Source organism: Euleptes europaea, chromosome 2 (assembly GCF_029931775.1).
Source record: "Euleptes europaea isolate rEulEur1 chromosome 2, rEulEur1.hap1, whole genome shotgun sequence".
In the NCBI taxonomy this organism is placed as follows: domain Eukaryota; kingdom Metazoa; phylum Chordata; class Lepidosauria; order Squamata; family Sphaerodactylidae; genus Euleptes; species Euleptes europaea.
In genome coordinates this window covers 41,994,335-42,007,653 of record NC_079313.1, presented here as the reverse complement: position 1 = coordinate 42,007,653, position 13,319 = coordinate 41,994,335, and the positions used below count along the sequence as shown (strand labels likewise).

The following is a 13,319-nucleotide window of genomic DNA, read 5'->3' as shown; positions in this document are numbered from 1 at the left end:
AAATAGTGCAATTTTATATGCTAAGTTATAAATGACACACATTATGTTGTTGAAGCAGTAAAATTAGTCTAGCTTTGATAGGACAGTAGGTATTGCATATATTTCAGTTTTCCTCAAAATTTCAATTTTTTTCTAGAAAAAATCTGGGGGAAAAACAGTCCCCTCGCCCCGGTAACTTCAGAATTCCTAGAAATTTTACATCTCTAGGCCAGGGTAGTCAAAGAACTGGTTCCTCCCATACTATTCAGCCCACCAGTTATTATCCGTTTCCCAAGCCCTGTTCTCAGTGCCCCTGTCTTCAGAGGTAGAGACTAGAGACATTTTCTGTGGTGGTACCTCACCTTTAGAACTCTCTCCCCCTTGAGGCTCAGCTGATGCTTTACTTTCTTTTAGGTGACAGGCTAAAACACACCTTTATACCCAGGCTTTTAATTAGAGGCTTTATGTTATCAAGTTTTTAATCGTAAACTTTTTGTCACATATTTATGGTGTTTGGTCCAATGGCTTGTTTTTAATGGCTGAGATTTGGCTAGTGAATCGATTTTAAGATGGCATTAACCATTATTTGATAAGATTGCTCAGACATTTTTTGCTTCCCATATTTGATGCATCACAAGGAAAAATCCCATATGGCATAGGGATTCTTCAGAGAGGCAAATTCTTCTACATGCATAGCCAAGCATTAGATTTAAGTATCTATAATCTCAGTAAAATATAAGGCATAGTTTCCAGGGAGTTGACAGAAACTTAAACAAATGCCCCATAAACATTGATGCAATATTAAACAACCATTTGCTATTAAGTTTTTTTTATTTATACCAAGAAACATATTAAAAAATAATTCCCAAATGCACAATGGAAAGCCTTTTGAAATTAAAATATCACTTACAAAAGAACTGTGATTTAAGAAAAACATCATTATTGAGGACAATAGGTGAAGACGTGCCAACAGTAGATATTTATTTCCTGTCCTGAAGAGTTTTGGACCTAAAGGTAAAGGACCTTCTTTTCAAATGCTTTCCATGACTTTTTATGTGGAGATGTGTATTATTTATTAGTAAAAACTATTAGCTACTTTTCTACTCCCATAGCCTGAACCCTGGACCCAGATGCTTCAGGAGAAAAGTCCTGGGATTCTGAGGACGGCTTCCCTGGAGTATCTCAGAAAACTGCCAGTGAGGTAACTGCTCTGCAAGAGATTTCCACAGACGATGATGAGGAAGAAGCCTCCCTGCCCACACCATGTCACTTCTACCTGCAGCTCCCTAGGATGTTTCCTTGTTTACAGACTGATACACTGTCACTCAGAAATGCCATTTGCTCTGGTGATTCCATCATTGCTACTGCAACAGCTCCAAAGGTAACAAGTAGTGTCAGGCTGGCATCCACTAGGGCTGGTGGGTGCAGGCCGGTCTCTCAATGGTAGGTGGAGCAAGAATCAACACTAGGTGGAGCCAACTCATTTTGATTCTGTCCTCCTCTCTTACGGCACTGCAGAAAAAGAATTCTAGAACATTTCTTCAACTGTATGCAGGTACAAACCTAACACAACCACTCTTTTGGATACTGTGTTTGCAATACCCAATGCAGGAGAGAAATCTTGCCATATGCCCCTTTTTCCTAAAACCAACTACAGAATACACTAATCAGAAGAGTAAAGTATATGAGAAAAGGGAGCATAAGAGCACTACAGGTCTCAATTTGACCCAGAACTCTCACAAATCCTAGATCAAGAACTCACAAGAACAAGGAGCTATTTGGCCATAGCCATGTGTAGAAAACAATGACATTCTCTCAACATTGGGTAATTAACTATGTAGATCCAGCCCAAATCAGATTCAGGGTTGCCAGTTTCAGCAAAGAGACTTCCAGGAATCCCAACACTTTTTCATTGAGGAGGGGACTTTTTCAGATGGTCTGGCAACAAAACAATTAAGAACATTTGCAGAGTGCCTTTAATTTAGCACCGATGGTGCAATCCTGTGCATGGTTAATCAAAAGTAAATCCTTCTATATTTAACAGGAATCACTGTCAAGCAAGAGTGTGTAAGACTGAAGAAGGTTTGGTTTTCTTTGGGCAAGGAAACTTACATTGAGAGGAGAGAAGCTTCAGCCTTCTCCCTTAAGTACATATTATGTTCAACAATGGAGGTTCTGAAAAAGGTACCTTCAATAGCATTCTTTCTTTAACTTCTTGGAGCCAGGGAACAGCTGAGAAACAAAATTTCTTCCTCAGTTTAAGAGAGAAGCTTCTCTTCATACTTCTTTTGCAACAAGATTGCAGTGTGAGGTATCACATAGCCAGATCTGATTGGCTATGTGGCTTCATGGACTCATTGTACTTACACTGTGATCCCCAACTGGCTAGAATCGCTATTCTGAGGAAGTGATTGCAAAATGGCACTCAAGGAGCAGCCAATCAGGAAAGCAAAGAAGTACAAAATACAAAGGAAAAGGTAGCTGCAGAACATCTCTCTTTAGCACTACTTTTGTGTTTAAAATATTTGTTCAAAAGCAGCCAGTGCGTCCTTAATTAGAAATATTCCACAGAAATTGATAACCTCTCTCACATGTGCACTTTGACTGAGCTACAGTGAAGTTAAAAGCCGACATTCAAATGTGAATAGATTGAATTTGCCTGGTGGTTATTGTTGTGATTTTTCAGTATTATATTGGTTGCACAGGACAAAGATCTCCTTACATAATAGCTCATATATGATGAAGTTTTTAAATGATCAAGTGATAGTTGCTACCATCACACAACAGATATAGTCATCATCATCATTTTATTTGCAGTCATAGACCATCAAACTGAATAATATAAAGTAAAAGAAGTACAAAATACAATTAAAATTTAGTTACTTAAAAATGGGGGGGGAATGCAGAGGTACATAGCTAATTAATATCAAGTAGAATGAAAGCAGTATATTATTAAAACTGGAATGCTTAACAATAGCAGAAGTTTGGTAAAATAAGTCCATCAGAAAGGACATACATTAGGTGTATAGATAAATACAGTACGCAGAATACGTATTCCCAATTTGCTTGGCTACTGTATAGCCTTAAGCGATCTTTGCCTTATTTTCAATGCTAACCAAGCAAATCTGGCCATGCTAGCAGATAGGTTAACTATTGTGTCCGATAGGAGGAGCGCTAGACGTTGTTTTCTCAGAGATCTGGGGCAGTCCACTAATAATGGAATCAATGGACCTGTGTGGATATGATCATATAAATTACACTCAAATAGCACATGTTCAGTGGTTTCAAGAGCATCCTGTTTGCATATGCATCTATGTGCTTCTAATGGGCATTTATTATATATCCCATCTATGAACTTGGAAGGCAGGCATTATGCCGAAGAAGCATAAAACAGATATAGTCATATAAACCCATTTCAAGGGAGGCAATGTTCTCAGGCTTTTTGAATTATTAGTGAAAAGAGCAGTCCATCATTGTGAAAGAAACCTACTTTGAAAAACTGTTCAGAAAAACGGTATAAACCTATCATAGTTAGGTGATCCCTGACTCTTGAACAGAAAGGCTTCATATGTCATTCAATGGCAGACTAACCAGACCGTGTCTCATACCTCGCCACACACATTTTGTGTAGCACAGCACAAAATGTTCAGATGGAGCAGAGTTTTGGCATCCCATTAGAGTCTGTCAAGTGAGCTACATTAAATAATCCTTCAACCTAGCTCAACATAGGTTCCTAGCCTTGAAACCCCATGTGGGCAGTGGAGGAAGCAAAGAAAGATACCCTAATTGTCAACTGCCATCTATGGGGAAACCATGGCTTCTTCTTCTTCTCTGTTCAACAGAGGTGAGAAGAATTTGATGTTTTTCTCTCAGCGCAAGGAAGGATTAGTAAAAGCATGGCCAATGAATTGGTATACAGAATATTAATCATATATCCAATAGGCAAGTGTGGCCCAATCTGTGCATGCTTAAATCTATTGACTGGGCCCACACTGGCTAATAACAGATGGTTCTGAAAACTTGGGGGAACTCCCCAGGTTTGCAGAATAATCTGAATTAAAAAAAATACATTGGGGTTTAAATCCTCACCAAAACAAAAATGTTGTTTGCTTATGGACGGGCGATTAACCTATCTCCTCCAGCAATTGTGGGGAGGCAGAGAGCTGCAATGGCTGTGACAGTGAAGGAGAACTGCACTGGGCCCAGTTGCAGAGACTGCAATGGTGGTGGAGAGCTGTGGTGGGACTGGCAGCAGCAATGGTAAGAGGACAGGACCTGCTGTGGGCCCAGCAGCGGAGGCCAAGAGCCACGGCAGGCTCACCAGTGGTGAAGGCAGTAAGGGGACTGGAGCAGCACTGGAATTACTGACAATGGAGGAAATGAGGGGGCCGGAGCTGTGGCTAAGCGGGGGAAGAGATCCCCTTGCAAGTCCCCATTTGTAATCTCTAATGTTCTAACTTCTTCAAGGGGAGGGACAATTGCACAGTGCAAGATCGTACGTTTTGCATGTTGAAGATGCCAGGTTCATTCCCAAGGATCTCATGCAGCAGGTATGGAAAACTTCTTTCTGATGCCTTGGCTAGCAGTGCCATTCAGAGTAAAAAATGCTGGGATAGGTAAACCAATGGCGAGACTCTGCATAGTAGCATCATATACTTAGATGATTTATAGATCAGAGTTTCCCTTGCTCTCTTGATTGAGCATACAAAATATTTCATTTTTGAAGGCGGGGGTGGGTGGGTGAGGAACGTTTTACAAAGTTGTTGTAACTCTCTGAGTTATCTTCAGCAACCAAGCCCATAGTATGATTGACAAAATAGGAGAGTTTACTTAGATATTCTTTCAAGGAAACTGCACTGCAATTAGCTATGCAGTTAGAGAAAGGCTGCATTCTGATCTCATAGGGTTGCCAAGTGCCAGGTGGTGGCAGGCAAACCCCCGCCAATCCACATGGCTGCCCATCAACTGGCTGAGGGTTGGTGGGCAACGTGTGCACGCGCACCTGCCCACGGCACCATGTCACTTCCGGTTTACACCAGTTTGAGTGGTAAATGGCCCCTTGCGATGCAGCACTTCCGGGTATAAATGCTTCGCGAGGGGCCTTTTACCACTCAAACTCCCAGTGTAAACCGGGAGTAAACCTTGTCTCCCCTTGACCCCAAAAACCTCCTGCTGGAGGAGAGGGGGGGGGCCCTGGCAAGCCTATGCTCTCATGACAAACCATGGCTTTGTGCAACAATTCTGGTAAGTCCGCCCGATGTAAATAATTCCCTGTGAATGCAAATCCCAGTGTGTTTGTCACTTTCTTGTCTCCCTCCTGCCTTCCAGCAGGTAGAATATCCCTGTTATACTGTTGTATCTGTAGTCAGGCAATCATGATGGTTCATGCAATTCAACACAGAGGTTTGTGAATTCAGGTTACAACAAATCAGATAACTCTACAGTTAATGAACTGGCTGCAAATTTTACTTTAAAATCATGGCTTGGTGTCTACCACCAAACTCTGGTTTGTTGGATTGTCTGCATTCAGATGTCATGATGACTAATTGGGTTTCTTCAAACCACAATTTATCAATTACTGTACGAGTGAAGACTTAACTAAATTTTCCCCACAACAATGTGGGCTTTTGTTTTAATATCGCTAGATTATTCAGAGGAATCACCAAGCATTTACCTATCATTTTTTTACCATTTTACATTTACCTGTATGTCACAGAGGGCATATGTGTTCCCTCAGACTAGAATCATTTCATTTTTCACAGAGGGCATATGTGTTCCCTCAGACTAGAATCATTTCATTTTGAAGCAGAAATGGGGCCCTAAGGTTGTAATGATGAACAAAGTTGGAGGTGATTGGAGTATGTGCACATGGTGGGCAGGTGCACAGGCCACCTAGGACTTCTTTTCCAGTTGGGGACAGATGCTAAGACTGCTTCATAGGCCACTTCTGTGGCACCTTTGTGATGACTGAGGTCCTTACTGTGGCAGGTGAAGTTGCCATACCTGAATCAGTAAAAGTGGCAGGAGCTGCTGTCATCAGGCTAGAAGGGGCCATACTTGCCATACAGCTAGAAGTTATGTCTCTTCTCTACGAGGAGGCCATGAACTTTGCAGCAGGAAGGTTCAGCAAGCAATTACCGTATTTTTCGCTCCATAGGACGCACCTGACCATAAGACACACCTAGTGTTTAGAGGAGGAAAACAAGAAAAAATCTTGTTTTCCTCTTCTAAAAACTTGTCTTATGGAGTGAATGCCGGCTGGGTGCGTGCGCGTCGGGACAGCACGAGCCGGCGTTCCCCCCCCCCGACTGCCAGCTGGGAGGTGGTTGGGGCTGCACAGAGCCAGCTGGACGCATGCGCATTGGGACGGCGTGAGCCGGCGCATGCGCCCAGCCGGCTCTGTGCGGCCCCGCCCTCCTCCCAGCTGGCCGTCGAGGCGGGGAACGCCAGCTCGAGCCGTCCGGATGCGCACGCGCCCAGCCGGCTCTGTGTGCCCTGCCCACCTCCCAGCTGGCCGTCGGGTCATTTCTGTAGGACTTCTAGGTCATTTCTGTAGGAATTTCATCATGTGTGATTTCATCATGTGTGATGCAGTCACCCCAAAAGCTATCCATTGTTTAAAACCTGTGTTTTACAATACTGCACACACTACTGGCTGTCATGCATTTTGAAGGGTCAGGTTACAATTTGCAAAAATAAGATTAGAGACCCACTGTACACAGCCTTACATTTGTCAGAATGTTCCTGATGAAGACAGATCAAGAACATGCACTTCCCCCTCATTAATTTCAAGGGACAACCAGTTGTGAACATGGAGATACCCTTCCACTTAAATGAAAGCAAGATGCAGAAGTTCCATACAGGTGCTGCAAGGGATCTTTGGATTAGGATGACTCAACTAAACCTTTGACAGTTAGGTGTTACCCAGCTCAGAAAGACTTCCTTCAGTTCTCCTAAAGGGATGATTTTGGATATGTTGATAGCTTGCCCTGAGCTATCTCTGTAGCAGAAGCCCACTGTACAGAGCATCAAGGTCAGCGGTACACTTCATTTCCAAACACAGCACAGAGATGCCATCTAGCAGTGACACTTAGAAATTTCCAGATATTACATTCATTCAAGATATCAAATCTTAGTATAACAACTAGAATATCTTTTTATGTTTCTCATTATTACCCATTGACTCCAGTTTGGCTTTTGCCTAGTGTTCCAGCAATATACTGAGAGAGAGAAAATAACATCACTGAAGTACGTTATGATAATGAGAAAAATATATTTCCTTGTATATGTATCTAAAAAAAGACATTCTAATCAGAGACTAATTAATACACATGGCACTTCAGTAGGAGCATATAAAATTGGTGCACATTCATTGGTATTTAAAACGTGCACAATTAATTACTGCTTCTTTTTCATTAAAGTCTGAGTACAGTCAATAGTCTTTTACATAGAAATGGGGGTGAAATTTAACCAAGCTCATGAAAATATGTCCCTGTAGAAAATAAGTTAATAGAAAAAGAATCAATGAAATAGGATCTTGATTACTGGTAACATAGATCACCATGAGATGGCGATACATAAACACTTTGCCACTTGGATATGATAGAGACTTAGAAGATGAAATGGTATCATGACGTGAAAAAGATTCGATATCCTTAGAAATTGTCCAAGATCGTGAGAGTCCATTTGAGATCTCTTGATAAACAATTACAAATGGTAGTAATATGAAATACGTATGGCAACCAATGCCCTTTCACACAGCATGTATGAGATGTAGTTTATCTGAGAAAACTATTGGTGGGCATGTCATGTAGGTGGAGGAGGAAGAGATTGCATATGATTACCGATGAGCATAAGTTTGTCAGAGAAATTGACATGCTTAATTTTGAAGACTTGTGCTTCTTTATCATCTCCACTTTTCCTGATCATCCAGTTCACTGTAAAGGACAACAATCTGGAAGAACTGAAGATAAACAATAATCTCATTCGAAAATGAGCAAGATTTGATAAGTATTCCACTAGTTTAGGTTTTAACTGAGTTAGGCATTAGGACAATTTGTACTAAAAAATCTGTATGATGATGCATATTCTGTATCTTGTGTTCTGTCCTTAACTGTGAAATGCATTTTGCTTGAGGAAGTTTGTAGAGATTCCTCCACACACATACTTGAAAGGAAAGCAATGAACAGAGACCATGATTTCTGTTATGTTAAGGGTTTCTCTTTTTTTTCCCATTTTGACCCCTTTTATTATGTTAAAAAAAAGTCTTTACCTAACCTTTTTGTATTCCCAAAGGGTCCACATGAAAATGAGAAGTAATTTTCAGAACCCTGCACAGCAAAACGCAATATCAAAAATGCTTGAAGCATAATTACAATAGCTTATGAATGTGTATCTTTCTACTGTTTCATGTTGGCTTATCAATTGGGGGATATAGCTCAAGGCCAACCCAGATGTACACTGGGAGGTCCAATTTTTAAAACTTAATTTTCAGGTATGTGGGGGGCCAGTTTTGGGTGGTGTGTCCAACGGGACAAACAGCATCTCTCTTGGACCAAATCAGGTCAAAAAATGCGCTGTGGTCCTAAATTGAAACAGGCTCTCGTGTGACTACAAATTAAGGTGAAATAATTACTGGGATCTTCAGATGTAGAACTCCCTGCACATGTCTGTGTTAGAGTGCCAGAGGTCCCTGGATCAATCCCTGGCATCTTCACTGAAAGGATCTTGAGTAGCTGGGGAAGACTTCTCTGCCTAAGACTGTGGAAAGCCCCTGCAGTCAGAGAAGACAATACAGTGCTATATGGCCCAATGGCCTGACTTGGTATAAGGCAGTTTCAGATGGTCATATATAGATATATGTTATGAAGATCTTTGTCAGTGTATACATAGAAGCATACCATCAAGGAACAAATCTGATATTACGGGGCACACACTTGCAGAATTATCCTATTTTTGTGTGTATTTTTTAAAATGAGAGGCAGCTGTGGTGAGGCTAGCAAGAGAAGAGTAGAGGATAGCAAGAGAAGAGTAGCCTCACCATTTTTTCTGTACTAAACATTCTTCAAATGTTTTTTTTCTCTCTCTCCAGGGAAACGTTATGAGTATGTAGATGGAAAAGAAGCTGGGGAAGGGGAGTGAAGTTTGAATGGAAAAGTAGCCAGAGAGGGAATGTTAAGAAGCTCCCCCTGTGCTATTCTTCCACTCAGAATCTCATCCTCCCATAGCAGCTTTTCATTTAAAAAATTGGGAGACAGTTGCACACATCAGCCATGTAAGGTCTAGTTTGACACCTGTTCTGCTTGGATCTTGAATCCATTTAGTCTCTGCATAGGACTGGGACAAATCAGGTGTTTGATCAACTGGGCTGCAGCCTGCAGGTGCTAATATGGCAGTCTTAACACACACCTCAGAACTCTTTGTTAGTTCTGCTGCAACAGGCTAACATGGGTACCTTTTTGAAAGTTCTTTCAGGACAGTTACTATTTCTCTGATTCCAAAACCTCTTGACCCTAGAGTAGTCCTGCGCATGTTGGATCCTGCCACTGGTGAATGAGGAAGGAAATGGTCCTTTTGACCACCGAAAAAAGGCTTTGTCTGGGAGCATGGGGTCTGTGACAAGAAAAGCCACATGGAATGGGGGCTTCAGAGGAGAGGGGACATCAGACAAGAATAAGTGGAAAAGCTGCTAGAATCCAGCCCCTGTTTTGTTTTGTTTTTTGTCATTCATCTTCTCCTAAAGTGTATGAGATATTAACTAGATGACACTGAAAACAACCCTGGCTGCATAGGGCAAACTATTTTTGGCGCAAGATGTGTGTAAAATGCCTCTTTCCACAATGTCGGGCTATTCTTCTACCACTTGTTCTTCAAAAGAAAATTTCAGAGGCCACCCTCCATTTATGGTGCCTTCACGATAAGGAGGAACAACAAATTGTCGCCATGTTTCTAATGCAAAGGCAGAAAACCTGCAATGCCAACTGTGCACCCAAAGAGTCCAAGAGGATCCACCAATCACCAAGAGCTGGTGCCCCAATGGGTGGGTGGGAGTGTGGGTGAGCGGACAAGGAACGCCACCTCTCTTGCATTTTCACTGCAGCCAGTATTCATGGGTCAATTAGCACACAGTTTAGTACCTAATCATATGAGCCAATGCATACAATGTTCCCCTACTCAGATTAGGTAAATGTGCAATGAACCCAGGTCAGACCAGGGAGATCCAGCCCATGCATAAAACACCTTAATCCACTTCTGGAATCAAGCTTCTGGGCATCAGCCCAGCCCACAGTGAAAGTTCTCCAAAGTGGGGGGAACCTTTCAAGGCTTGGAGGCATATCTCTTATGAGTAAGGGGGTGAAAACATCCCAGTGCTGCTTCTGGCTCTCCCCAGCCTTTGCCTGTGCTTCTTTTAAAGAATGCATTGGTTGAAAAGTAAGAGGATTGGTTTCTTCCAACCAGGAAGAATCAGCGGTAATTAATATGGATCTAATTACACATGTAATGCAGTACAGGCACAAAAGTGTATCTGCAGCTTATGTCCATACAGTGGTCAAGACTATCAGTAAGGCTACCAGAAAGGATTGAGTTATAAGCTACCTTGGAGATCAATTGATCACAGGGAGAGGTAGACATCTTTAAAAGAAACATGTTTTCTGTATCCTGGCTAATTCATGGAACACGTAAAAACTTGAGCAGTATTAAAAACAGTTTGGCTTGAGACCAGGCAGAAGAGCTTTCAGGAGGACACAGGGTATGATCAAGATGGTTTTAAGCTCCAGAACATCTCCCTTTCAAAAATCAACAGGAGTCGGACTCCTGTTCAGCATTAAATGCATTCACAGTTACTATTATGTTACAATTAGCTACTCTTTGTTAATTGTAGTTAGTATTGAATCAATAGTCTCTACACATATATCATACATCAGCAAAAGGAGTAAACTTTCATGAAATTACAAGCATGGGCTTTTTAAAAATACAATCACGGTTTACATTGGATTTATAACTCGCTTTTCTCTCCCCATGTCAACGCTGTAAACTACTTGAAAGTTGCAGCTCACTCAGTTTTGCCAGCTTGAGGCCAATTTCTATATTCATTCTGAACACTCCAACATGTGTTTGACATGAGCAGTTGTGACATCTATTGAGATACAAAATGCTGGCTTGGAAGCCCTGAAAACCATCCATGCTTGTTGCTTGGCACTTCAAAGGCATCCCTAAAGTGACACTGGCTGTCACACAGTGCAGAGACCACACACAATGGAGAGAACCTGTAGTGGCTGCTTTCTTAAATCATTTTTATTTTACCACTGTTCATGCTTGAGTGCCTGCATGTGTGAGCATAGCTCAGAGATTTCACACACACAGCACACACACAAATCTTTCAGCAAGAGACTTCAAGTTTATGCCAAACAGCACACAGATGTCACACGGCCTACTGGACTTCAGTCTTCCCTCTACTAATGATATTAGACAAGTCTAATTTTCAGGGGGTGATGGAATGGTTTTCAAATCCTCAGCCTAAGCCAGGTGGCATGCTGTGAGGCATCGTTTCTTTTTTAAAGTGGCTGTCATTCAATGCCACAGCAAATCTGATTTGATCTTACTGAAAAAAATAATGGTGCTCTTCTCTAAGGGGGGGGAAGCAATTGCCCATGACCAAGAGGAAAGCCCAGCCCCCCCCCCATCCATTGCACATGCCTTTATTTTCCTTTAGCAGGATACTGCTCCCTGGCATTCTAAAGGATGAACAGTGCAATCCTACACAGAGTTACACCTTTCTAAGACTTGGGCTTAACTGTATTTAGAATTGCACTGAAACATTCTCTGTTCACTATAAACACATTTCCTCCAAGCTATTCTAGAGACGGTTCCTGCTAGGGCATCTTCTGGAGTTCAACAGAAAATGCATTTCCAGCAGGGGAACCAAGAACATCCTGGTGTTTTAACCTTTCCATCACCAGTTTAAGTTCTATGTAGTGGTCCCCCAAACACTTGCTTAGGAAGATGGGGGGGAGGAGAAGAGGGAATCCCAATAATATTACTAAGGCAGGGCAAGTAACTCAGAAACAGTGTCCACTTTGTTACCCAGCTGCAGAAAGAAAGAAAGAAAGAAAGAAAGAAAGAAAGAAAGAAAGAAAGAAAGAAAGAAAGAAAGAAAGAAAGAAAGAAAGAAAGAAAGAAAGAAAGAAAGACGAGCATCATCGTTCCAACTGTTTGGGAAGACAAGCTGCAGTCTGCCCGCGTTGTTAGCATTATTGACCACTTTCCAACAGTATGAGGTGAAGGAAACACACACACACACAAACACACAGGGATCGCGTTTTGACACAATAAGCCACCCCGGTTCCGCGCGTGTCGGCAAACGCGTGGCAACATTTTCTCCTCTTTTGACACAACTACCAAGCCTGGTGCGCGGCATGCCAAAAAGATGGCCAGCCGATCTACCCCCCCCCCCACAACTCGCCAGGAAAAAAAAAAAAAAAAAAAACCCCAACGAACATCCCCCCAGAGATCCGCATTGCCCGCTCCAGCGAAGCAGCGGGGACGTTTCTCACAACCACTTAGGGAGCGGCGACGAGGCGTCGGGCAACGGCTCCAAGCGGGGCTCGCCAGCCAAAGGATGGGAGAGAAGACGCCAGCATCCGAGGAAGGCGTCGTCCCCCCTCCCCACCCCACCCCGGAGATGCGTGTGTGAGCGAGAAGGGGGACCGTCCCCCCCCCCTCGGTTCCCCTACCTTGGAAGGATCCAGCCCCGTCAGGAGAGCCAGCAGCAAGAGGTTGAGGATGCGGGCGGGCGGCTGCATGCTGGTCCCGGGGCGGCGGGCGGCGGCTCTCCTCTTCCTCGCTGCGATGCTCCTTCATGCAGGCGCGGCGGGGACCTCGCGAGTCAGTTACACTTCCCGCCCGCCCGCCTGCCACAGCCACGATGCTGGGAGCGGCGGCAGCAGCAGCAGCCGCCCGGGGGACGCTCATTCATTCCGCAGGCATCCTTCTTAGAGCGGCGCGGGAGGGCGGAGGCGAGGCGGAGCTGGGGGCGGGGGGGGGGGGTAGCAGCGGCAAGTCCAGAGCAGGGCAAGGCTGGCCCCCTTCCGCCGCCAGCCAGCCAGCCCCCCCCCCCCACACAAGTTTGCCTGGACCCAGGAATAGGAGAAGCAAAGCGGCTCTGCTGAGACTGGGCCAGCAGATGACATCACCCTGGCCCTTGGGGGCTTGGGGGGGGACCGGGAAATCACCCACTGGCTGGGTGGATGATAAGGGGTGACCGACCCCTATAGGCCATTCGCGCCTTGGATATGCCACTCTTTCGTTGGGCCTTTCCCCCCATCCGAATTCTCAAAACT

General features: G+C 43.6%; 1 protein-coding gene across 1 annotated transcript in view; it reads right to left on the bottom strand.

The window, feature by feature from the left end:
- The window catches only part of OLFM3 (olfactomedin 3), a 233,031-nt gene extending 220,216 nt beyond the window's left edge, over positions 1–12,815 (bottom strand). The window contains exon 1 of the mRNA XM_056844521.1: positions 12,714–12,815. Within this exon, the coding sequence (XP_056700499.1) occupies positions 12,714–12,782 (69 nt within the window). The 5' untranslated portion in view covers positions 12,783–12,815. The remainder of the gene's footprint in view (positions 1–12,713) is intronic.
- Positions 12,816–13,319: the final 504 nt, after the last annotated feature.